Genomic DNA, 27964 nt, shown 5'->3' with positions numbered 1-27964 from the left:
GTGATTTGCCTGATTGTTACAGTCTGGGCCCACAACAATTTTAATTAACTGGAAAATGGTCCTCAATACACCGATTAGACCTCTTCAGGTACAGCAAGATAAAAGCCTGATAATTTGGATGGAGTACCCTTCTTAAATATCTACTCTATACACAGCAGCCAATGGGAAAGCCAGGCTTTCTCCCACCTGATCCAGTGAGTAATTAAGAGAGGGCTTTTTCTTCCCCACCTCTCCCTTCCACCCACCCCCAACTAAAGCTTAACAGGTTGGTGGTATAATTTGTAGACTTTCAGGGTGTCATGCTAGGAGCTTAGGCAAGAGACTAGGCATCTCTTCCCCAGCTTCCCAGGCACTGTCCAGCTGGATTTGAAAAGCAGGCAAGTGACAGGAGGAAAGAGGTGGAAGCCGGCAAAGTAACTACCATTTCTCAGCAAAGTTTGAGAGGGGCCTGTGGCCATGAGTGAGTTGGACACTCAGAAGACCTGTGATGGAACTGTTTCTCGTCTGCTCAATGTGGTGGAAAGTGAGCTTCAGGCAGGGAGGGAAAAAGGCGACCCTACAGAGAAGCAACTTCAGATCATTCTGGAGGATGCCCCTCTCTGGCAGAGGTTCAAGGAAGTCACTAACGAAATGATCGTGACCAAGAACGGCAGGTGAGATTATCTGTGGCTCTACTTGGGCTGGCGGGGCTTGGCAAGGGAGGCAAGGCCCCTCGAACATAGAAAAGGCTGCAGCTCTTCACTCACAGGTAGCGGGGTCTGATTAAACACTCCCAAGGACAGTCTCCTACGGCTTTCCCCCAGCCAACTTAATTAATTTCTCTGAGATCGTCAGAGAAGTGGAGCATGAAGCCACCTGTTTTGCCTGCATTTTAAATGAAGAAATACTTTGAAATTACTGTAAAGGGGGGCATGTCCTGTGGGTTTGGGAAATGAACTCAAATGTCAGAAAATAATGTTAATTTTTGACTGACTGTACATCCTGGGGGCTTCCCTGGTGGCTCAGATGGTAGCAGATTTCTATTCTTTGAACCCCAATTCCATTCAGATAAGATAAAAATAAAAGGCAACTTTATCTGGAAGCTGGGTGATTTTGTCTGAAGTATAGCAAACTTGCGAGACATTTCTGACAAGCTGAAGAATCAGAGGCTAAAAGGCAAATTTAATATCATTTCCTATTACTATACTTGCTTCTTCCTGTGTGTTTGTGGTGAGTGTTCATTAGAAACTGTGTGTGTTTGTGACAGTATGAAAGCCATTGGAGTAACAGTTAATGAACCCATAATATACTGACTGAGAAAAGAGAAGATGCCTTTTGTTTTTTTCATTGCAACAAATTAGGGATTAACGGAAATGGAGTCTCTGTTGTCATTTCTTGGATTATATTAAATCTATTTCTGCCAAGTGACTGTCTAAGGTAATATTAGGGGTTTCTGTTTAGTAAAGGAGATAAAAATATTTAGAAAGAATGCATTGTTTCCAAGCTTGGCCAAACAGCTCTCAATATTAATGTGATACTGATCTTTCTGTTCACATGGTCAAAAAAGTACATTGAAAGGTATTTTCAATATGATTAGTTTCAGCACAATCTCGAAGGCTGTGACTTTTGAGAGAAATTCTGCTTTCCAATGAGAGAAAAGTCCAAGCTAGCTGAAATTCTGGCAGGCTTTTGTCCTTGTGGAAAACACTTTCATTTCTGACTTCTCACTTTTCCATTTCTGAATAAAATGCATGGCATAGAGAATGAACCATTCTATCTGGGAAAATTATGAACTTGAGTGTTGTTGTGAGACATTACAGTGCTTCATAAATGAAAATTGTTCTAGAGATAATGGCCTTTCAATAAATTGTGATTACTAATAGTAGCAAGAATATCAATCTTGCTTGATGCTTATATTTTCTCTCTCTAAATGGGTCCCATATTTATTTCATATATAGAATTTGTTATTTTTAATAATTTTAATTGTAATTTCACCTCTTCTTACTCTTGATCTGTATTGACGCATTATATTCTGTAAAAAGAAATAGAAAACATGTTTGTAATTTCAAAGAATTATCCCCAATTCCTAAAACTGGATATACTTTCTTTCCTTTTAAAGATGAGTGATGATACAATTTTAAAAGTTTTATGATGTCTGATGACAGGTAGACCTTTCTGTTTATTATTCTTTTAGTTACACTAATACTTAGCTTCATACTATTTATTTGGCTGTCAAAGTGGTCATATATGATATTAAAATAAGGATAATTATCAAGTAAAAATATGGTCCATATATTTGAATGAGGAATAAATAAAAATTTTGAAAACCATTAGAAGATTCAACTTACTAATATGTCATATTGGTATATTCTTTTACAAATTTAGAAGAGCATTCTCTTGCCTTTCTGCACCTATATAATTTTCTCCATATTTAAAGTTGAGAAGTCTTCACATATTTAAAGTCATTAACTATGTGAAAATTATTCTCTGTAGAAAAAGTCTATTTATGATCAATGTGATTATTCTTATTTTCTATGGAGGTCCTGCTGACATTTTACCTCCTCGGTGAATTAAATCTTTTCTTAGGATCTCTGAACCCCTCCTGGTCAAGATTTTGCCAGGAGATAGTTTCCTTTGTATTTCAGATATGGAAGGGAAGACAAATCTCTAAGAAATGAATGCAGTTGGTAATGAATGAGTGTGATCTGGAATTACTCTCAGTCTGTTTAGTTTCTCAGAATAAACTGTTAACAACACTTTTCTGCTCTTGATATAGGCACATCTTTCTTGTTTTGCTGTCTTCTTTATTCTCCTCTTCATCTCTCTTTTCCCTCTTTTTTTCTCCTTGTATCACTCCTTTTGACCCATTTTCCTCTGTCAGTAGACCCACAATGTCTCCTCCAGATGCCCCATCCTTATCTTTCATACCAACTCCTGAGCCTAAGGCAGATGGAACTACGGCCCTTCTCTGGAAAGAAGAACATTCCTGGTAATTAATACCCAGTCTTGGCCCTTTTCATTCATGTTACCCTCCTGCCCCTGTAGTCAGTTAACTTTCTGACTTTTCTAAATCTTTGATGGGGTTAATCAGATATCTCCTGTACTCTTGAGCATAATTGTCCTCTGTAATAGCAAATTTTAAAATAGCATAGATGGGATGATGAATGAAAAGACTCATTTTCAAATGAGCATCTATTTATATGCATAAATAGGAGGCTTGCTTCTGACGTTGATCAGAAGTGATAGAGATTTTCCCTGAAAAACAGTGAATTATCCTCAGAAACTGGGATTATGATGGTTCTTCATTCCTTCCTCTCTTGTCCCTTCCTTACTGTTTCTTTTCTCTCTCTTCTCTTTTCTTCCCCTCCTTTTTTATTGAAAATGTTTAGTTATCGATATTCAATAGCCTTCCAGACATAACAATAACAATTATAATACCTCCTTAGAGCTCATTTGAATCATCTCTAGTGCATCAGCTTGTAAATACTTACTTTCATTTCCATCCTTTAAGCTAGGAACTTGTATTTTAGGTTGCACAAAAAGATTTATTTCAGATTTCAGTGGCAAATAAGTGAAATCTCTTGTAACTTTTGTTTTCTCTACAATAACATATTTGCCTTGGGGGGGGGGGGGAGGCTATATTTCATGTGTATTTCCATGCAGTTGAATAATTTGATTTCATTCAGATTAAATTTGCCTTGAGAAGATTTTAATAAATTGGAAGAATTTCTGATGTAATTGGTGTATCCATTTGTTATCATAAAATGTTAGGATCACTAAGTTGAACTTCCCAGTGATTTAGAGATGTTGGTTCGGTGAGCTAATGCTCATAGTGGGAGGCAACAAGGGCCCTGAAGGTATAGTGGTGCAAGAGGAGAGAAAACCAATGTTGCACATCAGGAAAGAATTTTCCATGTCCCTGTAGTCTATGGAGGTTTTTCTCTGAAGTTTACAATTGCGGTTTATGAGGATCATGTGTTTTTGTGTGATCTGCCTCTAACCAGGCTACTTTGGTTACTTGCTCCTTCTCTCATCTTCACATAAGTCTAAACATCCATGCCCAATGTGTCTGCATACACACACACTCCAAACCCCTGATGAATGCTTTATGATTATTAAAATTCTGTGGGGGGAAAGAGAGAGTTTACTTCCTGAATTTTGCCTTTAACCATCTCTGCTGTTTCCCCACCTAGAAAATCTGCCTTGTCTGCCCTCTTTCTTCCTATAGATCTCAGTCCTCACAGCCTCTTTCAGCAGTGCTGGCTCTCAAGATCCCCTGTAAGATAAATAAAAACTGAGAAACTAGCCTCATAGCTAAACAATACAGAGTTCATGGCCAATCCTAAGCATGTATGGTTCCTCAAGCATGGTTTTGGGCAGTACTTATATTCCCTACTACATTTGCTTCTCTCTCTCTGCTATAGGGATTGGTTTACATATTTCTCAGCTTCTCAAAGACTCTTGGCCATTTCTGTGGCTACAGAGATGGAAGAAAAGGGAGAAAAGATCAAAGGAGTGCAGCTCATCCCTGAAAACAGCCTGGTCATGAGTGTTGCCCACAGGTAAAGAGATATCACATCCCAGTCCTTGTGAGGCTGGAGAAAGAGGCAGAGGAGAGCAGGAGGTGCTGAACTTGGCTTGGAGTCAGGGTGGCTTCAAGTGCTAGTTATAAGACTTTGGGCAAGTTGACATTTATTTACATTGGTGACATTTATGACATCATTGGTATAAAGAAGATAAAAATACATAGCATATCAGTTCATTTCTGTAGTGATAAAAAAGAAAAATAATGATAAAATTCTCAACAAATGAAGTATTAGAGATTAAAGCAACAAATGTTCCTACCATGTTTTATATGTGTTCTTCTGAGAACCAGGATGCTTCTTTACTTTTTTACTTTTTCTTTATTTACTTCTTTTGTTAACAGCTTTATTGTGATAGTTTACATACTATACAATCCAAAAAAACTTGTTTAAAGTATACCATAATGTCTTCATGGTTCATCTGTGTTGTAGCATTTTTATTGACAAATAACAATTCACTGTATAAATATACTTCATTTTATTTATTCACTCATCAATGGACATATGGGTTGTTTCCAATTTTCAACTGTAATGAATAATACCACTATGAATGTCTGTATATAAGTTTTTATGTGGGTGTATGTTTTCATTCAGTTCAGTTCAGTTCAGTTGCTCAGTCGTGTCTGACTCTTTGTGACCCCAAGAATCGCAGCATGCCAGGCTTCCCTGTCCATCACCAACTCCCGGAGTTCACTCAGACTCGCGTCCATCGAGTCAGTGACGCCATCCAGCCATCTCATCCTCTGTCGTCTCCCTCAACATTCAGAAGACGAAGATTATGGCATCTGGTCCCATCACTTCATGGGAAATAGATGGGGAAACAGTGGAAACAGTGTCAGACTTTATTTTTGGGGGCTCCAAAATCACTTCAGATGGTGACTGCAGCCATGAAATTAAAAGACACTTACTCCTTGGAAGAAAAGTTATGACCAACCTAGATAGCATATTCAAAAGCAAAGACATTACTTTGCCAACAAAGGTCCGTCTAGTCAAGGCTATGGTTTTTCCAGTGGTCATGTATGCATGGGAGAGTTGGAGTGTGAAGAAAGCTGAGCGCTGAAGAATTGATGCTTTTGAACTGTGGTGTTGGAGAAGACTCTTGAGAGTCCCTTGGACTGCAAGGAGATCCAACCAGTCCATTCTGAAGGAGATCAGTCCTGGGTATTCTTTGGAAGAAATGATGCTAAAGGTGAAACTCTAGTACTTTGGCCACCTCATGCAAAGAGTTGACTCATTGGAAAAGACTCTGATGCTTGGAGGGATTGGGGGCAGGAGGAGAAGGGGACGACAGAGGATGAGATGGCTGGATGGATTCACTGACTTGAAAATTCTGAAAGAGATGGAAATACCAGACCACCTGATGTGCCTCTTGAGAAACCTATATGCAGGTCAGGAAGCAACAGTTAGAACTGGACATGGAACAACAGACTGGTTCCAAATAGGAAAAGGAGCACGTCAAGGCTGTATATTGTCACCCTGTTTATTTAACTTATATGGAGAGTACATCATGAGAAACGCTGGGCTGGGAGAAGCACAAGCTGGAATCAAGATTGCCAGGAGAAGTATCAATAACCTCAGATATGCAGATGATACTACCCTTATAGCAGAAAGTGAAGAAGAACTAAAAAGCCTCTTGATGAAAGTGAAAGTGGAGAGTGAAAAAGTTGGCTCACTCATGTACATAACACCTAGGCGTGGAATTGCAGGGTCATATGGTAACTCTGTATTTTAACTTGTTAGAGGAATTGCAAGACTCACATTTTTTCCAGAGTGGCTGGTCCATTGTATATTCCACCAGCAATGTATGAGTGTTCCAATTTCTCCACATCCTCACCTATGCTTGTTGTTATTCACTTTTTATTCTTATTATAGCCATCTAGTGAGTATGAGGAATGATTTCAAATGTAGGTTATAGTTCAGTTTGTTAGGTGTCAACTCTCACTCTTCCTGAATACATGGACTTAAGTTGGTTTACTTAAACTCACCAAGCTTCATTTTCATTATGTTATCCAGCCTCTGGTACTCAAAGGTACTATCTATTTGCCATCTATTAAATGCTTGCTAGGAGCCATACTGGGGTATAAACCTTGGTTGGTGTAAACTCCCCCAGGTTCTTTGTATTTTGCCATGAGTTTTGAAGTGGTCTCTAAGGCAGAGAAGAGGGGCTACTGAAAACAGATCCCTGTTATTCATACACAGCTGGAGGACTAAGTTGGAAGAGGACCCAGCAAAGGAGTTGGAAGGAAGTATTGAAGAGGTGATGAGCCAAGGGGAAAAATATCCTGTCTGTCCAGAGTATTCAGGGAGCCCATGTAATTTAAGCTCAGAAGACTGAGGAGCCTGGATGGCTTGAGTCCATCTGTAGACCCAGCCCTTGTTATCTGTTGGTCAATTTCTTCACTTTCCATATGTGACAGTTCTTATTGTACCTCATTTCAAAACTAGGCACTACTGGGCATAGGAGGATTCTCTTGGTGACCCTCCAGTCCCTCATCTATACCCATTATGCTTTTAATATTTCCATACCTGGCATCCTTGGACTCCTTCTTTTAGCAGTGGACATACTCAGTTTTCCCCTTTTTATTCTCTTCCCAACCTTAATAGAAGCACAAATCCTCCAAGTGACTCCCCTTACTCCCTTGGATGTCTCCTTAGTTGCTATCTTAAAAGCTAAAGATACCCTAGACCAGTACATTTTAAGCTTTAAAGTTCTGGTGACTTAACTGGAGATTTTGAAAAGCACAGATTTTGATTGTGTGTGTCTGGAGTTTGATCTGAGCTGCTGCATTTCTGATTACTGCTGCTGCTGAGTCATGAATCCACTCTGAGTAGCAAGTCTTTGGGCCCTAGTTTGTTAGCTTCTCAACTTGGGGACTTAGATTTTCAAAGATGTATTGACAAATAAGATAGCTTCTGGGGCAGTCAGGAGGTGGTAGGGGTGTCTGTATGGAAACTAGGTCTTTTGAGGAGATTGGAGCAACTTAGAGAGCTTGGTGAAGGAAAAATAAGCTAAAGAGAATCAGAAGCCAGGTGAGATGGCTTCTGCAAATATTTGTGAGAGTAAGCTTGCTGGTATTTTCTTGGAGCGCAGGAGCTGCTGCTGCAGCTGCTCAGTCTCTTCCACATGTCCGGCTCTTTCAGGGACCTGTGGACTGTAGCCAGCTAGGCTCCTCTGGCCGTGGGATTTTCCAGGCAAGAATATTGGAGTGGGTTGCCATTTCCTTCTCCAGGGGATCTTCCCAACCCAGGGATCAAACCCACGTCTCCTGCATTGGCAGGCAGATTCTTTACCACCAAGCCACCTGGGAATCCCCCAGAGGGTGGGAGAAGGACCAATAAATCAGATCATCATGTCTTAAAGTATACATCTTCCTTTAAAAAAATTGTATTTATTTTTGGCTGCACTGGGTCTTTGTTGCTGCGTGCAGGTTTTCTCTAGTTGTGATAAATTGGGGCTACTCTCTAGTTGCGGTTTGAGGGCTCTACAGCATGCAGGCTTCATTAGCTGTGGCTCATGGGCCTAGTTGCCCTATAGCATGTGGAATCTTCCAAGACCAGGGATGGAACCCATGTCCCCTGCATTGGCAGGCAGATTCTTAACCACTGGACCACCAGGGAAGTCCTCAAAGTGTATTTCTTAAACACAAATTCCCACAAGATGCTCAGTGAGGAGATGGTTGCACTGGTACACAAGTGCAGAATGTGGAATCCCTCTTCCCTTCTCAAAGTGTGCACAGGTGAATTAAAGCCTCTGACAACTCCTGCAGGGAAGGAACTGGTCTAAATATGTAGAGTCAAGGGTCCCCTTCACTGCCTTTACCACAAACCATGCTTTCCGTATTAACACTGTTACTATTATTTAGAACTGTTTTGTGATACAGAGAAGGCCTGCTCTGTGGCAATAGTGTGAAAATCTGATGTACACTGAGAGAAAACCTTTGAAGGAAGCTCTGTGAAGACCTGGTACCTGCCTGTCTATAATACCTCAAGTTTCAGGAGGAATTTCATTCTAGTCAAATGGCTAGATCAATGATTTTCAGACTTTAAAACAGAGCACAACATTTAAAAGTAAAACCTCAATATACACGTGTTCCCCATCCTGAACCCGCCTCCCGCCTCCCTCCCTGTACCATCCCTCTGGGTCATTTTACCTCCAATTAAAATAAATAAATTTATATTAAAAAAAACCTCAATATAAAATACATTGGTAAAAAGAGGCTTGGCTGACTTCGAGGTTGCTGGCCTGGCCCCTCTTTAATTTGGCTTCCCCCTGTGCATTTTCTGCACCACCAGAGCCCTCCAAGGACAGTCTCCTCTGAGCAGAGAGAGGACTGGACAACTAGAGAGATGTTCCTAACATTCTAATATCCTTCTTGTGGCTCAATTTCTGCCTTTTCTTTTAGACGGATGTTCCCAGTCCTAAAGATTAGCATCACAGGGCTGGACCCCAATGCCATGTACTCACTCCTTCTGGACTTTGTCCCAACGGACAGTCATCGCTGGAAGTATGTCAATGGAGAATGGGTGCCTGCAGGCAAGCCAGAGGTCTCCAGCCACAGCTGTGTCTACATCCACCCAGACTCCCCCAACTTCGGTGCCCATTGGATGAAGGCACCCATCTCCTTCAGCAAAGTGAAGCTGACCAATAAGTTCAACGGAGGTGGGCAGGTATGCTCGGTAGCCTGGCCACCCGGCTGCCCCACAACACCCATCAAGAAATATCAAGGGTGCATTTAGGCAATTAGGGGGTCCTCACCGACCTCTTCTCTCACAGAAGCCAATTATTCCCCGGAGTCCAAATATGAACAGGAATAAACAGCTCTTAATTGGTGCTTTCAGTTTTTAATGGACTTCCTGATGTTAAGAGAGAGTGAGAGAGTGCAGCAGTTTACTTAATCATCAGGGGCCTTTCAGAGTTTTGCCTTGTGTGCGGTGCTTTTTACCAGGCCTGGGAGGAGGGAGATGTTTGTGGGTACCAGGGTTTTATTATTCCCTCTCCCCACCCCTTTTTTTTTTTGGTGTAAGTGGCATCTTAATAAAAAAGCTGCTCCTAAATGAAATAATTGCTCCCTCTACTTGGGCATTATGATAATTATCAATAGAATGAATCAGCTTTGGGTTTTCAGAAAAAGAATCCAAACAAACCTTAAATAAAGAGGGTTTTATTTAAGGTCTCCAATTAGAGTAAACAAGATTTTGAGGCTTTTTACTCTTTTGTTTTCTCTGGTAGGATTGCGCATACTAGTGTGCTGTGCAAGGTTGTTATTTGCTTTATAAAATGTAGACTGTTTGGAGGGATTAGACCCAAATGGGAAAAGAGGTCTTATTCCCCCAGATTTCACTTTGGTCAGTCTCATAAGCCCTTAGACGTTTCACCCCTTCTCTGATCTCTGTGCTTATCCAGCTGGGATGTAGGGGTTCTTGTTTTAAGAATGGTAAGTCATTTTCCTAAGTCTCTGCAATATTCAGAAGTTTCCAGTTCTTTATTGAATCAGGAAATTGAAAAGTAAACTATTATTCTCTCCCAGTTTTCACAACAGGAGACTTTCAATAAACCTTTGATTTGAATCACAAAGAGTGGATGTTATATAACCGGCAGATGTCAGCTATCATTACTTTTTAGGTAATTCAGCCCTTTGTCAGGATTTTGAGACAATTAGGAATTCTTACTAGGGGGCTTCCGTGGTGGCTCAGATGGTAAAGAATCTGCCTGCGATTCAGAAGACCCAGGTTTGATCCCTGGATCAGGAAGATCCCCTGGAGAAGGGAATGGCAACCCTTTCCAGTATTATTGCCTGGAGAATTCCATGGACAGAGGAGCTTGGTGGGCTAGATTGGTTGCAAAGATTCAGACATGACTGAGCTTCTAACACTAACACACTTTCTTTTTTTTTTTAATTTTTATTTTTACTTTATTTTACTTTACAATACTGTATTGGTTTTTGCCATACATCAGCATGAATCCACCACGGGTGTACATGAGTTCCCAAACATGAACCCCCCTCCCACCTCCCACCGCATATCATCTCTCTGGATCATCCCTATGCATCAGCCCCAAGCATCCTGTATCCTGCATCAAACATAGACTGGCACTTTCTCATAGGAAGAAAAACAGTATGTTTTAACAGAGCAAAATTCATATCGTGCTGAAAATAGGAGGAAAAAAAAAAGGAAGCCAGGATTTGGGCAGAAAACCGAACACTGTTCAGACCAGCTTTTCTCTGGCAACCCACCCTTCACCCTCTTATGTGTGTATGTGCCTAGTCACCCTCACAAGCAGCTCCAAAGTTATTCTCCTTAAGAGTTTCTAAAAAAATCTCCCTTCAATAATTTCTCAGAGAGACAGTGGCAGCTCAAATGACTGGGGATCAATGTGTGTGGCCCTAAATGTGGTGGGTGTTAACCTTAGGACTAATCAGAGATGCTGGGTCATCTGTAACCTGTGATGCCCCAGGCTTTGTGTGTTCTCTCTCTTCTTCCACCTAAACAGATAATGTTGAATTCTCTGCATAAATATGAACCCCAGGTTCACATAGTGCGTGTTGGAGATGCCCATCGAATGGTGATGAACTGCTCCTTCCCTGAAACCCAGTTCATAGCTGTGACTGCCTATCAGAACGAGGAGGTGAGTGTGTGTGTGTATGTATGTGTAAATGTCACCTGGGGGAGTGTAGTGGGACTAGGGGGTGGTGCTTTTATTGCTATAACCAAACTTGGATGAAAGGTAGGTTTTCTAACATTCAGATACACTCAGATAGACTTGGTAGAGACAAAGTTAAACAGTGTGGTAATCACTTTCCACCTCCTTCTCCCTGCTTGCCAAAGCTCCATCAGTGTTTCTTCTCTTGGTGCCAATAAGGCACAGTGGTGTATTGTAATACAACCAGCAGAAATGCAGGAGTCTTTGTTTCCAGGCCCTGGACCTGACAAAGCTCGGCGTCTCTCCTGCTCTAGAGCAAGTCTGTGGGAATTGATCCAACCGTGCACCCTCTTTGGGTTTGTGTTATACTATCTGTCCCACTTGTTAGCTCTTTTGGGGCCCTATGTAGATCTTTTCCTGCCTAACTTGGGCCACACTAATGGTTACAGCTAGGGAGCCAGCATCTGGCCTCTGTAAACTCTGTGGGAGCAAATTTTTTTTGGTTCATCCACATACTATAGGAGTTTCCAGGACTGCTGGTCACCAGGATACCTGATCAGTTGGATTCTTTTTGCTTAAACTTTAAAAGATTATTAAAAATTGAAGTATAGTTGCTTTACAATGTTTTTATTTTCTGCTGTACAGCAAAGTGATTCAGTTATACATAGATATATACATATTCTCTTTTTATGTTCTTTTTTATGGTTTATCTCAGAATATTGAATATAATTCCCCATTCTATACAGAAGTATCTTGCTGCTTTTCCATTCTATATATTTAATAGTTTGCATTGAAGCCTAAACTCCCAGTTCATCCCTCCTCCACCCTTAAAAATTTTTTTAATGGTAATAATACATGTTTATTAAAAAAAACTTCACATGATAAACAAATAGTATGGAAGTATATACAATGAAATGAAAAGTTAGAGGCAAAAATTTACTCTTTGCCTATTTTGTGAATCCTACACCCCAGAGACACTACAAATAATAGCTTAGACTGTGCTTTTTTCCCACGCATATTCTGTTCATTTATAAATATGCACAGTGTATAGATTTCCTCACACAAATTGGCTCATGTTCATAATAGTATGCAATTTCTCCCCACCCCCTGTATTTAAGAGTACGTTATGAATATCTTTCTATGTAAATTGGATTAGGATTTATCTCCTTTTCTGAAATTATTGCAGAGGATACACTATATTTCAGGCAATCAGTTTCCCACCTAAATGACGTTTAGGTCATTTCCAGTTGTTTTATTTTCTATGATAAATAATACTGCAAAGAATATTAAGCACTCAGAAATGGAATTGTTCTGTCAAGGATGGAATTGTTCTGTCAAGGAGAGTGTATGTTTAGAACTGTGATAGACAAAGCCCCATTGCCTCCCTCCAAAGAGCGTATCCATTTATAATTCCCACACCAGTTTCAACACTGGTGATTACCTACATTTTCAGCTTTGATAATTCAATAGGGTAGGAAAAATGGTATCTTACTGTTGCTTTAATTTGCATTTCTTTATTTGGAAGCTTTATAAGATTTTTAGGCTCCCATCCAGCTAACTGAGTCAGAATCTCCAGGGAGAATACCCAGAATCCAGTTTTAATAGTCTTCTTAAAGGATTCTGATGATCATCCAGGTTTGGAAACTAGTGCCTTAGTGCCTACAGATGATGTGCTGGGAAATGTAATTTCTTTTCTATAGCTAATCTGGTCTCTCAGCTGAACCCTTTAGCAGGTCAGTGGAAAGAAAAATTAACCAAATATCTGAAAATTTAAACAGGCCCTCAAATACTGTTCAGTTTTTATAGGCTGACACATTTTGTTTCTCAGATTGCCTTTCATCCCCTTTTACACTCTGTAGGATGGCCTCTGGGTTTATGAAGGGAGAGTGGGCTTTTGCAACTTTGGAAAGTGAGGAGGAGTTGGGGGCCACATCCTGGCCTCCTCTGTTCTCTGGATAATGTCCCTTATCCACTGACATGGTTCCTGCTCTCTCAGTCCATGGCAGGTGGAAACTGTCATCTCGTTGCCCTCTGGCTAAGTGCTCAGATTTTCCTGGACACATGCCGGAGGGTTCCCTCTGAACTAGCAGCAAGGCTAAGGCTATGTTTTCAACAGGCTACTAGCCTGATGCTGTAATTCTGGTCTTGGACATGCCCCAAGGGAATCAAACCTGGGAAACTCTAACCTCAGAGCCTCTGTCTCCTGACAACGTATCTCTGCCAATATAAATGCACCCTGAGAGTGGGTACAGGGGTGGATGAGGGAGCCAAAAATCTTCTTTTATTCAGCAAATATTTGTTGGGTATTACTACAGGCTGGATGTTTTCCTACATGCTGGTAATGCTGCACTGTACTCAAGGCACTTGCATCCCGGTGAGAAGAGATGAAAATGATAAATATATGATTGGTCAGATGGCTCTGAAGGAAAATGAAGTAGGCTAAGCCTAGAGGAGATAAAGGGTGAAAGTAGGTGGAATTGATAGTTTGTGTGTGTGTGTGCGTGTGTGTAAACATGGCCCAAAGGGTAAGTGATTATTTAAAAGGTCAGGGAGTTGATCCTAGTCTGTACTTGAGAGTCTAGAGACAGGTGTTCATCAGTATACTCTCCTTTGTGTCCCAGTGACTAGAAAAGTAACTGACAGATGGTGGGTGTTCAATTACTGTTGAAACAAATGAATGAATAATAGAATAAATGCTAGATTTAGCACATCAGTTTTGTGCAATTTTGTTGCTTTATTGTTTCTTTGCTCACTTTATAATGCATTTGCCATTTTCACCATATGTGACAATAAAATGTTTCTTGTTGGACAGTGCAGTAGTGATTTTGTGCAGAAGGAAGCAAAGAAACGTGGAGAGGGAGAAAAAAAGAGAGGAGAATTATTCTGATTTTACAGAAATTCACAGGTGAAGATAAAGTGTTCTGTTCCCCACGCATATTCTACTTTCACTAACACTTCTTGTCTTTGTAAATACAAGATAACAGCTCTCAAAATCAAGTACAACCCTTTTGCCAAAGCCTTCCTGGATGCTAAGGAAAGGTGAGTAGAGAAATTTCAGGGAAATCTTATGATCTTTGCAAATATGAAGTTTATAATAATCTTGGAAGGAACCATTTGCATTACCTTTGATAGAAACATGTTTTTAATATTTAATTCAGTGTCCAACAAAATCAGCAAGATAAAACAAATTTATAATTACTTGTCATTTATAATAGGGGTCCAGGAGAACCTGGGGCTTCCCAGGTGGCTCAGTGTTAAATAATTTGCCTGCCAATGCAGGAAATGTGATTTGATCCCTGAGTCAGGAAGATTTCCTGGAGAAGGAAATGACAACTGACTCCAGTATTCTTGCCTGGGAAATCCCATGCGCAGAGGAGCCTCGTGGGCTACAGTCCATGGGGTCACAAGGAGTTGGACATGACTTAGCAGCCAAACAACAGGAGGACCTGGAACTGGTCATGTTTTATCTGCCCTGTCTTATGATAGATTCTTAAAACTAATATAATCACATTTAAAAAAAACTAAGTGATTTAAATTTTAAATAATTCAATCTTCTTTTACCACAGTTGTCTGAGTAGTACGATTTCAAAAAAATTTTTAAAGCTAGATTTCACATAGGAAAGGTGAGTAATTCATAAACATGAGAGGCTCATGTCTTTCAGAAGTCAGAGACTTCTGGGGGTTGTCAATGATTTCCTTTGAAGTGTTGGGATTTTGTTGTTTCTGTTTCAAATCCTTACACTAATTCCTATAACTTTCTAATCTTTCTTTTTAATCATAAAGGCTCTATACTAATGGACAGGTATTTATAATAATGTGTCGCAGGGGTCTGTCCTGTCAATATTTGACTTAATTTTGATGATGTAGAAGAAATACCTTTTTTCAGATAATAAGAGTCATATAATAAAAATATTTAGGACTTTGAGAGAGAGAGATCCTGGCTTTTGAGTCCTGGCTTTACCATTTCCTGACTTGCATAAGTCAATTTGCTTTTCTGGGACCCACTTTCTAAATCTGTGAAAGCATGTAGTAATATTCTATCATAGGATAATTGGTGGACCTAGCATGTCACAGATGTGACTGTGCCCTGAAATTCTATGCAAATCTTAGCTGCTCTAATCATTGCTTGAATTGTGGCAAGCAGAAACACTAACCACAAATCAGTAAGATCAAGCTACATAGTGATAGGTGTAAATAAGGTAAATTGGATTGACTATAAAGTTGCAATTCAAAGAGCAATTGCACAAGAACATAAAGTAGGAGGAGAATGGGGGAAAGATAGTAGTTTGAGGGGAAAAAAGTGTTTTATTTTCTTATTTCAAGAAATTTATTGCTTTCCAAAGACAATCTTGGGTGTACTTGATGCTGGATGTGAATGGTAAGCTGGACAGCTATGGTGCACTTTCATTGCTCTTTCAGGAACCACCTCAAGGATATTCCAGAAGCTATGTCTGAAAGCCAGCATGTGACCTATTCTCACTGTGAGTTGGGTGAACCCTGGATAGGAGGGGCCTGGGGCTACACTAGGAGCATCTCCACCATGCTCAGACTTTTTACTTGTCATGACTGCTTCAGGCTTGTTTCCAATATTCTATCAAGACCCAACAGTTATTTCTCTCACTCAAGACAAGTATATGCCCTTTCAAGAATTCCCAGAGAGAACCACTGCTCCTGGGGGCGTGTACACAAATCCAAGGCAGGAGAGAAAAATGGAAATAGTGGATTTCTTTGACTTCCATTTTTGTGTCAGGGAAGCTAAAGAGCTCATCCAAGTGCATTCTGGTTCTAGGCTTTACCCTGATACTCCACTCCTGCTTCGGGGTTTCCTTGTTCTTAGTACTTTCTGGTTTTTGAGTTTATCACCATTGCCACGCCTCAGAAAGGCCACAGCTTTGCACATGAAGAAACTTCTGTATTTGTTGACTGAAAGCTACAGTATTAGTGGAGTCATATACCTGGAATTCTGCAGCTGGACTGGATGCACCTGATAGGGTGCCACCTTCTCCAGGTCTCAGAACAGAGAGGAGGCTCCACAGTGGAGCAAGTCCTCTAAAGCTGCAGCAGTAATCCAAGGTCAGTAGCATCAGTGTTTGAGATACCCTTTAATTTAGAGTATAATGGTTTGCTAAGATCCCTTCTGCAGTTTTCCAGCTGTAAAATTCTTTACTCCCTCCTTCCCCTAAAGTTCGATGCATTTTTCATTACAGAAGTGGCAGTATAGCCACATAAAGAGAAACAATTCTCAGAAAATAACTTGAAAAAAACCCTTTTCTCAGAAATCTTTTTTTTTCCTTTGTCTAGTTACCATCTGTCACCATACAAAGTTATTACAATATTATTGACTATATTCCCCATACTGCACATTTCATCCTCATGACTCATTTGTGACTGGAATTTTGTACCTCTTAATCTCCCTCACCTATTTATTTCCTCCCCACCATCTGGTAACTACTTGTTTGTTCTCTATATCTATGAGTCTGTTCTGTTTTGTTATGTTTGTTCATGTGGCTTGTTTTTTAGATTCCATGTATAAGTGAAATCATATGGTATTTATCTTTTTTTACCTGACTTATTTCACTCACTTAGTATAATACCCTCTAAGTCCATCCATGATTTTGAAAATGGCATGATTATTTTTTATGGCTGAATAATATTCCATTGTATGTGTGTATATATATATCTATATACCTTCTTTATTCATTTATCTCTTGGTGGTCACTTGATTTGCTTCATTTCCTTGGCTATTGTAAGTAGTGCTGCAATGTTATTTTTTGTTTTGCTTTGTAACTTTCTTTTTGTGGTGCTGTTGTCTGGTTTTGGTATCATGGTGATGCTGGCCTCATAGAATGCATTCAGAAGCATTCCTTCCTCTTCAGTTTTTGGGATAGTTTGAGAAGGATAGACGTTTACTTATTAAAACATTTGGTAAAATTCAACTTTTGTTTTTTGGGAGTTTTTTGATTACTGATTTAATTTCATTATTGGTAATTAATTTGTTCATATTTTCTCTTTCTTCCTGATTCAGTTGTGGGAGATGGCACATTTCTAACAATTTATCCGGGAAAAGCACTTTTTAACTGACCTGGGATGAAAAGCTATTTTGCATAGGATAGGGTCACATGTGGAACCACACCGTTTCAAGTTCATGTGTTGCAACCTTCTCAGTAAACATCCTTATATGTTGCCAACTTCATGAAGAAAAGTCTGGTTCTGCCTGGCTTAGCTTACTGAGCACCTGAATCTTGATTCTGTCATTCAGATAGTGATCCCTTGTGCCACATGTCTATACAACAAAGAGAAAATGAAGATAACAAAATGGTTTATTGAGAATGACTGACCTACATTTTGTAATATGAATTCTGTACAATTTGTTTACTTATACTTAAAAAGTATTAAGCAAATGGTTTTAATAAAAGCTCTATTTCCATATCACAAAAGCATTGGTGACAATCCCTAGTCAATATTCTTAAGAACATTTCTGGTCCTGTCTGAATCTTTATCTGTGGGCCCCTCAGTTGAGAGATGGTTGGCCAAAGGATGTGCTTCTTTTTCTTGGGCCTCTCTGTCCTTTCCCATGAATTCACTTGAAGTAAAGCCTTTTCCTCATAATACTTAATACATTTTTTATTGTGGCTTAAAACCATAATATAAAATGCACCTTCACAAGAATTGTATATATAGTACAATATTGTCAATCACATGCACATTTCGGTTCAAAAGATTCCCAGAACCACCTGATTGCCCCCTCCACCCCAATTCCTGCATGTTAAAACTAGATATACTCATCAAACTTCATCTCTTCACATCTCCCTCCCCACAAAGCCCTTGGCCACCACCATTCTACTCTATACCTCTATATCCATAGCCTTTAGATACCTAGTATGAGGAATCATGCTAGGTATATATATTTTATGACTGGCTGCTTCTGCTTATCCTAATGTTCCTCAAGGCTCATCCATATAGTACCATACGACAGGATTTCCTTCCTTTTAAGGATGAAATAATATTCACTTGCATGTATATACCAAATTTGCCTATCCCATAATCTGTTGATGGTCATTTAGGTTACTTACACCTCTTGGCAACTGTGAATAATGCTGCAATGAACATAAATGTGCACATGTCTTTAATTCTCCTGGATATATAGCCAGAAATGGAATTGATGGATCATGCAGTACTTCTATTTTTAATTTTTTAGGGAAACTCCATAGTGTTTTCCATGCAAGTTGCACCATTTTACATCCCCATGAACAGTTCACAAGGGTTCCAATTTCTCCACATTCTCATCAACGCTTATTATTTCCTAATCTTTTTTGGATAATGGCCATCCTGGTGGCTCAGAGGTTAAAGCATCTGCCTGCAATGCGGGAGACCTGGGTTCGATCCCTGGGTCGAGAAGTTCCTCTGGAGAAGGAAATGGCAACCCACTCCAGTATTCTTGCCTGGAGAATCCCAAGGATGGAGGAGCCTGGTGGGCTACAGTTCACGGGGTCGCAAAGAGTCGGACACAACTGAGTGACTTCACTTCACTTCAATAGTATGAGGTGATACCTTGTTTTGATTTGTGTTTTGCTAATGAATAGTGATGTTGAACATCTTTTCATATACATATTGGCTTTTTTTATATCTTTGAAGAAATATCTGTCTGTCCTTTGCTTGTTTTAATTAGGATTTTTGTTGTTTTATTGTTGACTTATAAGAGATCTTTACATATTCTAGATGTTAATTCCTTTTATAGTTTTATAGTTTGTCAATATTCTCTTCCATCCTATAGATTTCCCTTTCACTCTGTTGACTGCTTCTTTTGCTGCGCAGAAGTTTTAAAGTTTGAAGTAGTTTGTCTATTTTTGCTTTTGTTGTCTGTGCTTTTGGTGTCATATCTAAAAAATCATCGCCAAATCCAATTTCATGAAGTTTTCCCCTGCATTTCTTATAGGAGTTTTATAGGTCTTACATTTATTTATTTAAAGTTAAAATTTTTATATGGTGTAATACGAGTTTATTTCTAATACTGTTGGCTGAAGAGACTATCCTTTCCCCATCGTGTAGTCATGGCACCATTGTTGAAGATTATTTGACCATATAAGTGGAATTTATCTATCTATTTTTTGCCATTGGTCTATATGTCTTTATGCCAGCACCATACTAATTAAGGGGCTTCCCAGGTGGTTCAGTGGTAAACTATCTGCCTGCCAGTGCAGACACAGGAGATTGAGTTTGATCCCTGGTCAGGAAGATCCCCTGAAATAGGAAATGGCAACCCACTCCAGTATTCTTGCCTGGAAAATTCCATGGACAGAGGAGCCTGGCAGGCTACAGTCCATGGGGTTGCAAAGAGTCAGACACAAATGGGCAACTGAACACATACTATTTACTGTATTGTAGCTTTGTAATGTGTTTTGAAATCAGGAACTATGAGGCCTCCAGCTTTATTTTTATTTCTCAGGATTGTTCTATTTGGAGTTCTTTGAGAATCTATATGAATTTTAGTATTGCTTTACGTTTCTGACAAAAGTGTCTTATGGATTTTGATAGAGATTTCTTTGGGTAGTATGAACATTTTAATAATACTAAGACTTTCAATCCATGAACATCGGATGGCTTTCCATTTATTTATATCTTCTTCAATTTCTTTCATCTATATTTTATTGGAGAAGGAAATGGCAACCCACTCCAGTATTCTTGCCTGGAGAATCCCATGGATGGAGGGGTTGCAAAGAGTCAGACACGACTGAGCGACTTCACGGAATTTTAGTATTGCTTTACGTTTCTGACAAAAGTGTCTTATGGATTTTGATAGAGATTTCTTTGGGTAGTATGAACATTTTAATAATATTAAGCCTTCAATCCATGAATGTAGGATGTCTTTCCATTTATTTATATCTTCTTTAATTTCTTTCATCTATATTTTATAGTTTTCAGTGTATGAGTCTTTGCCATGTAGGTATATTTTGTTCCAAGGTGCTTTATTAACTGTGGTGCTATTCTAAATTGGATTGTTTCCTTAGTTACTTTTTGGATTGTGCATTGTTAGTGTATAGAAATGCAACTGATTTTTGTGTGTTGATTTTGTATCCTGCAACTGCTGAATTTGTTTATTATAAAAGTTTTTTGTGGAATATTTAGAGTTTTCTACATATAAGATTGTGTCATCTATGAACAGAGATAATTTTATTTCTTCATTTCCAATTTGGATGCCTTTTCTTTCTTTCTTTTTCTTTATTCCTAATTGCTCTGACTAGGGCTTCTAGTGGAGAAGGCGATGGCAGCCCACTCCAGTACTCTTGCCTGGAGAATCCCATGGATGGAGGAGCCTGGTGGGCTGCAGTTCATGGGGTTGCTAAGAGTCGGACACGACTGAGCGACTTCACTTTGACTTTTCACTCTCGTGCATTGGAGAAGGAAATGGCAACCCACTCCAGTATTCTTGCCTGGAGAGTCCCAGGGACAGGGAGCCTGGTTGGCTGCCATCTATGGGGTCGCACAGAGTCGGACACGACTGAAGCGACTTCGCAGCAGCAGGGCTTCTAGTACAATGCTGCATGGAAATGGTAAGAGTGGATATTCTTGTCCTGCTCATGATCTTGGAGGAAAAGCTTTCAGTTTTTTTTTACCATTGAGTATGGTGGTGAAATGGCAACCCACTCCAGTATTCTTGCCTGGAGAATCCCAGGGATGGGGCAGCCTGGTGGGCTGCCATCTATGGGGTCACACAGAGTCAGACATGACTGAAGTGACTTAGCAGCAGCAGCATGGTGTTAACTGTGGGCTTGTCCTATATGGCCTTTATTATGTTGAGGCAATTTTCCTATATTCTTTATTGAATGCTTTTATTATGATAGGGTATTAAATTTTGTCATATGCTTTTTCTGCATCAATTGAGATGGTCTTTCACAAACACATTTCTGTGAAATATTTTGCAGTTTTCCAAAATGTTTTGCAAGATTCTTATCAATTTGTGCTAGCCATCTCCCTCTCTTTTTCCCTTCAGAATCCTTTTTGTTGAGTGGTGATGGGAGGCATCATGTCTCCTCTTGCTTGGAGCGAGAACTAAAGATATTTTCTCACTTGGCAGAAACAGGGAGGGCTCTATTCTTTCTGGGCAACCAAATTAAACATTCCCTAGTAGCTATTAATTAATGATTAACATATCATCTGCCACCTCCTTCTTGGACTGACTTCTAATCCAATTAAGTCAGAAGCAACTTAACTTTTGTATTTTCTATTAACTTATACATTCAAATAATATTTTATATAGCTGTGATTCCAGCATTTCTTAAGAGATTTTCCAAACTTGATAGGACCTGTCATCCATCTCCAAAGAAGCCAACTTTGCTGCTAATGTGGAAGGGGAGTAGCAGCAGAGGTGGTAGTATCTAACTCCACACAGGTAGACATTGTCATTCACACAGAAATATAACTATGCAAAGTGGCTGGTAACCTGATCTTTGGTGTGGAAGTTCACAGAGTCTTCCTCTGTGTCTTCCTCTTATCTCTTCCAGTGGGAGGCTGGATCTTTTCCAGTCCGGATGGAGTGAGCACTGCAGGAAACACCAGTTACCAGTATACTGCTCCTTTGCCTCTGTCTGCTCCCCACACCCACCATGGCTGTGAGCACTATCCTGGCATCCGAGGACACCACCGGCAGGCTCCCTACCCTTCTGTGTACATGCATAGAAATCATTCTCCCTCAGGTGTGTGATTCTGCTAACAATACCCTTGGGGGGTGTGGATGGTGGTAAGAAGTAGATAAACAACTAGTAGAAGTAAATTTCTGAAGATAGAATCCATCTTATCTAATATATGTAATATTATTATATATTAAAATTTTGATGTTTATATACTAATAGTTGACTATATCGTTATAGCATTATTAGTGTTTTAGAATTATTTCAAATAATTACAAAAGCTGAGAGACAACCAGTCTCCCAATTTCTAATGGGTGTGAAAGTCCTCCTCCCAGGGCACTGGTGTACTAAGCAGTTTCAGGCTGCATCTCTAAAAGCCAAGTTAAGTCATGGAGTTCTGAGACCCTCAGCTCATTGCCCTCACATGACTCTTTTCTACAGTTGTAATACATGGCTCAGTCCAGAAAATACTGGGCCCAGTTCGAAGAGCCATTAGGAAGTTTTGGGAAGCTAGCTCACTCTACATCCAGGCTTTGGTCTGATTCGGCAAATGTTTATCAAGGGTTGACTTTGTGCCAGGTTTTGTCCATGAACAAAATAGATTACAGCGCCAATCATCTCACAGAGATTCTATTCTCATATGGGGACACTAACACTAAATGAAACAAGTAAAGTTCATGGTATGGGAGACAGAGGAGTGTGTTAGGATACCAGGGACATCCTGAGCTTTGTACCTGCAGATGACTTTGCTGGTCATCAGCTACCTGTCCCTGTGCTCCATTGCTGGCTACTCCCAGCAACCTTGAAGCAAGCTGCTTCCAGGAAGGGGGAAAATGGAGCTTAATGATATCAGAAACTGAGCAGGGTTCTCATTTACTTCTTGATTCTTTCCTGGGGTCAGCACACAAAACACATCTGAGTATTTCCTATGCACCAGGCACTCTTCTAGGCAGGGGGGTAAGGAAGGTGATTAAGGCTTAATTTATTCCCTGGAGGATCTCAGGGTTATGCAAACACATATAATTAACCCTAATACAGTATAGTGAGAGCTCTAATGTGGTCCTCAGACCCGTAGCATTCCCCGGGAACTTGTTAGAAATGTAGACTCTCAGGTTCTCCTTCTGAAAGAGTCTGCAGTTTAACAAAATCCCCAGGTGATTCTTCTGCACATTAAAGTTAGAGAAACATTCTATAAAGTACACAAGCCATGGTGCTATGGGAATGAAAGAAAAGGGCAGCTAGGCTTAATGCTAAAGTTGAGATTTGGAGATTTGGAGAAAAGGATAAAGGTTGGAGTGGGCAGGGGTGAAAGATGGATGACATGGGACACAGGCAGAAGTGAAGGGCATTCCATGTGAGAGAGTGCTATGAGCAAAGGTAAAGAAGGAGGAGAGAACCTAGGTTGTCTGGGAATGGTTTGGGAAAAGAGAGGAGAAGGAGGGAGGCAATGTGGTGGATGCAGGAGTTGAGGCTGAGGGCCACACCATGAAAAGGAGTGGCTTGGCCAGGGATGTACATGAAATCCTCTTCCCATCCTTCCCCTCCTTCCTTCCCTTCTTCCTCTCTATTATTTATGCACTATTTGTGCAAATGAAGACTCAAATACATAGAAGACACTATTCCTGAAATGTTTAAATCTCCCTGGGGTTGCTGAGAAAAATAGGTCCTGATCCTCAGAAATTTCATCTGAAGCACTGGTGGCCTTAGGCTTGTTTTGAGGGGATGATGACATGGCCCATTTTATTTATTTATTTATTTATTTTAGTTTTTTATTTTTTTTAATTTTAAAATCTTTAATTCTTACATGCGTTCCCAAACATGAACCCCCCTCCCACCTCCCTCCCCATAACATCTCTGTGGGTCATCCCCATGCACCAGCCCCAAGCATGCTGTATCCTGCGTCAGACATAGACTGGCGATTCAATTCTTACATGATAGTATACATGTTAGAATGGACATGGCCCATTTTAAAGGGGATGTAAGCATGGTGACCTGAGTTAGATCTGTGTCAAAAAGGGAAAATCATCCCACCTGTCTGAGCCTCATCTATAAAATGGAGGTGAGAAGTTGCTATAAAGATAAAAAGATGAACAGTACACGACCCAGCTGGTAAAGAATCTGCCTGCAATGCAGGAGACCTGGGTTGGGAAGATCCTCTGGAGAAGGGAAACGCTACCCACTCCGATATTCTGGCCTGGAGAATTCCAGGGACTGTATAGTTCATTGGATCGCAAAGAGTTGGACATGACTGAGAAACTTTCACTTTCAGTATGTGGTTGACATATGGTTGACATTCAATAAACTTCAATAACCTAAGTTCCTCCCTCCTGTTTCCTTCAGAAAGTATCAACACACGGTTGGCACGTGTGGCACAAGCTATGGTTGTATTTTGACCTAGGATAATGTCATTGGTCACCATCTTTATAGTTTCCATGCTTCATAAATTGAACTGTTGTTATTTCCCCAAAGTGAATTTGATAGAAAACTCCAGCAATAATCTGCAAGTTTTCTCTGGAGCTGACAATTGGACTTCCTTATCCTCCACACCCCACGCCAGCATCCTGTCTGTACCCCACACCAGCGGACCAGTCAATCCAGGGCCTAGGTAAGACCAACACAAGCAGCTTGCTCATTATTCTTGGAGGTTTACTTTTTAGCATGGGGCCTCAAATTCATATTTTTTTCCTGGGGTGCCTTGGTCTAAGCTTTTGTCCTGACTTCTAAGCCACTAAGAAGTGAAAATAACAAGGTCAACTCTTCGCCCCTGGAAAAAGTATGGTGAGAAAGCTCTACTCAGCCATGTACTCTTTTCATTTGTAACTTTGGTATTTTTTTAAGAGGGAAAAGATATTGTGGCCTGAGATTGTTTATCTCAAGTCAGGAAGAAATACTGTGAACAATGGTGGTAGCAAATAAATACTGAACATCAGGGAATTAAAAGGGAAAAGTGCAAATATGCACTGAAACCTCAAGACCCTTGATTGTCTATATCCTCACAAGCTACTCATTCTAACAGGTGGACAGATTTTGGGCCCCTGGGCCTCATCCCAGGCAATAGGGCTGAGAGGATCTCGTAGGACCCATAGCATAACTCTTACACCAGAGACCAGCATTCAGTTCTGAGTGTTGGAAATCAGTGTGATGAGTAGAAAGGAAAGGGGCCTGGAATCTGACAAATGTGGCCTTCAGTCCCAGTTTCACTTATTGACTCTGTGACTTTAGGAAATTTTCTTAGCCTCACTAAGCTTAAACTTTCTTATCTGTAACATGGCAATAATATGAGCCACTCTGTAGAGTTATGGTGAACACCAAAATTAAAAAGAGCATAATATGTACTGTAAGCAATAACATTGTATCAATATATACATGTCCTGTTCAGTTCAACTTAATTAGGCAGAGTTTTGAGAAGGTCCCAAAAGCAATTCAAGATTAAAAGATGTCCTGTCTTTTTTGGGGGGAGATGTTAGATGACTTATGACTTGCAGGTCTAAACAAGTTTGAGGGTCATAGGACTTTGATTCACATCAATGCTCCTCACTCTTTAATGTGCATTAGAATCACCTGGGATGTTGTTCAACTGCACAATCTGATTAACAGGTCTGGGTTAGGGCCCAAGATTCTGCATTTTTAACAAGCTTCCAGGTCTTGCTGTAAACTGTGATCTTGATTTTGATGTTGATGTTGCTATGGCCCTTGAGCAATCTACTGCTGTGCTGTTAAGGCAACAGCTCCCAACTGCTTTTGGCTCCTGGACTCTTGTAATGCAACTGGTCCAAACTGAGATGGGCTGTAACACACAGAATGTTAAAGACAGTAGATAATAAAGAATAAATTCTTAATAACTGTTTATACTGATGCATGTAAAAATGATAATATTTTAAATATTTTCAGTTACATAAAATATTATTAAGTTCATTTGTTTCTTTTTATTCTTTTCTCAAGTGTGGTGTCTCGAAAATTTAGCCTCATATTTGTGGCTCACGTTATATTTCTGTCGGACAGTGCTTGACTAGAAGACCTCAGGGAAATGCAGTTATTTGTGCTGTGTTGGAAGTGAGGGAAAGGGTGTCCTTGAAGCTATTAGATAAATAATTATGTGCCAAGTTCTGTACTAGATCCTTTATGTAAGTCATTTATAGGATTCAAAGACATCCATGAGGCTGCTTTTAAAATTCCTATTTTCCTGGTGGAGAAACTAAATCTCAGAGGCACTAAAAACTGCCTGAAGCTAAGACAGTAAATAAAGTAACTCAGAGCCCATGGTTTTTGAATCAGTCCAGGAAGCATCAGAAAGGGTCTCTGACTGTTATTGTAGAAGAATTTCTTTTGAAAACTGGGGAATTGGGGACAGAATCCCAGCAAGCTGAGCTGGCTAAAAAACCCAACAACCCCTATGGCCTATCTAGGTTTTTGCAGGTTTCATATGGTCCAAGGAGGTCTGTGAATCTGAAATATGGCAGAGTGCAGGGTGGCATTTCTACCTCTGGTTTCATCGGTGGCCTGTTTAACCCATTGCTGACTCTAAATATTTTTCTAGAGAAAAGAGAAATGTGTTCAGTACTGTCATTGGGTAATGAGCCTATTATCAAGCAAAGTAGGGACTCTGAAAAGTGATGATGAAAATACTGGAAGTTATTTTGCCTGTGTTGACTGCAGTCGTTTTAATCCAGGTTCTATGTTAAGGTGCGAAATTGGCTGCACATCACAGTCAACAGGAAAGCTTTAAAAATTCTGGTACTACATGCCAGACTAATTAGATCAGAATCTCTGGGAGCAGAACCTATGTGTCAGTAGTGTTTTTAATTTGCTAAATGATTTCAGTGTACAGTCAAGTTCGTGACCCAGTGATGTTGGATAGAAAAGTCTAAGAAAGTGGTCCAGTTCACTGCCTTTCTACCAGGGACCAGAACTGACAGGTAGAAACCTGGAATGAAAGAATTAATTATAACAATCACCATTTACTGAGTGCTGTGTTTTGGATTTCAAGTACTCATTTCCTTATTCAATCCTCATAAAAATATTTAGTAAGATATGTTTAATTATCACTCCAAATCTTGAAGCTAAGGAAGCTGAGGCTTACCTATTAAATAATTTCTACAAAGTCACAGAGCTAATAAGCTGTAATGCTAGGATTTAAACCTAAATCTTCTGTCCTGGTTATCAGGCCACATCATCTCTCTTGGCCAGTGAGAGATCTTACTCACAGATTATACCACCCAAATAGCCTCCTTTCAACTCCCCTGCACATTTACTCAGGTAGCAAGGGAAGCCTAGAGAAATAAAATGCTGTGTTAAAACTGAACAACTTGCTAGAGGCAAGGGCCAGCATCAAAATGCAGGTCTCAGGACACCTAATTGTATGCTTATTCTACCACATCTTGCTGCTTCTCTGCAGAAATGGGACCAGTGTGTGTCAGAGCTGGAAATAAAGCCATGACTAGATACTGTCTTTCTAACTTGTGTCCCTCTCAGCACTGTGTATGTGCTAATCAGAAGGCAGTCCTGTCTGGGAGTATCATCACCATTCTCTCTCTCTCTCTCTGTGTTTCTGCAGCCCATACCCATGCCTGTGGACCATCAACAACAGTGGCGGGGGCCCTGCTGGGTCGGGCTCAGAGGTGCATGCCAACTCCCCGGGAGCATTTCTCCTGGGTAACCCAGCTGTGACTTCGGCTGTCTCCACCCAGACACCCACTTCGGTTAGTGTGGAGGTTCTGGGGGAGCCTTCGCTGACCAGCATCGCCATGTCCACCTGGACAGCAGTGGCTTCACATTCCTTTACAGGCTGGGGTAGCCCAGGTAGGGGTGGGCACCATTCTCCCTCCTCACTGCATAGTTAAGCAGGATCCTAGTGAAGGTGTCAGTAGAGAATCTGCTAGATGTAGAGCTCTTAGAAGAATCACCTACTGACCCCAGTGAGTCAGACTGCAGAGTCTCCCCACCCAATGAAGTGGGTTGTAGCAGAAGCCTCCTAGGAAACGGTTTGGTTTAGATGACGCTAATTTTGTCACCTGCATCTCTCTACCATTTTCTCTTTGTGCTCCCATTTTTTTCTGCAGCTTATCCATGCCATGCTTAGGCAACAAAAGTTCGTTGAGTACCTTCCTTGTGCCCTGACCCTTACTCTCAAATGA

At 40.3% G+C, this 27964-nt stretch overlaps 1 protein-coding gene across 1 annotated transcript; it reads left to right on the top strand.

Annotated features, from left to right (window-relative positions):
• Positions 1–456: 456 nt before the first annotated feature.
• TBX19 (T-box transcription factor 19) lies at positions 457–27964 on the top strand. Its single transcript, XM_052637861.1, has 9 exons — positions 457–653; positions 8966–9230; positions 11053–11187; positions 14180–14241; positions 15622–15683; positions 21705–21896; positions 24300–24435; positions 27385–27529; positions 27890–27964. Exons 1-9 carry the CDS (start codon positions 457–459, stop codon positions 27962–27964), a joined length of 1269 nt encoding a protein of 422 aa, XP_052493821.1.

This window comes from Budorcas taxicolor, chromosome 3, assembly GCF_023091745.1.
Source record: "Budorcas taxicolor isolate Tak-1 chromosome 3, Takin1.1, whole genome shotgun sequence".
NCBI lineage: Eukaryota > Metazoa > Chordata > Mammalia > Artiodactyla > Bovidae > Budorcas > Budorcas taxicolor.
Note: the sequence above shows the minus strand (reverse complement) of the source record. Positions and strands in the feature narration are given on the sequence as shown.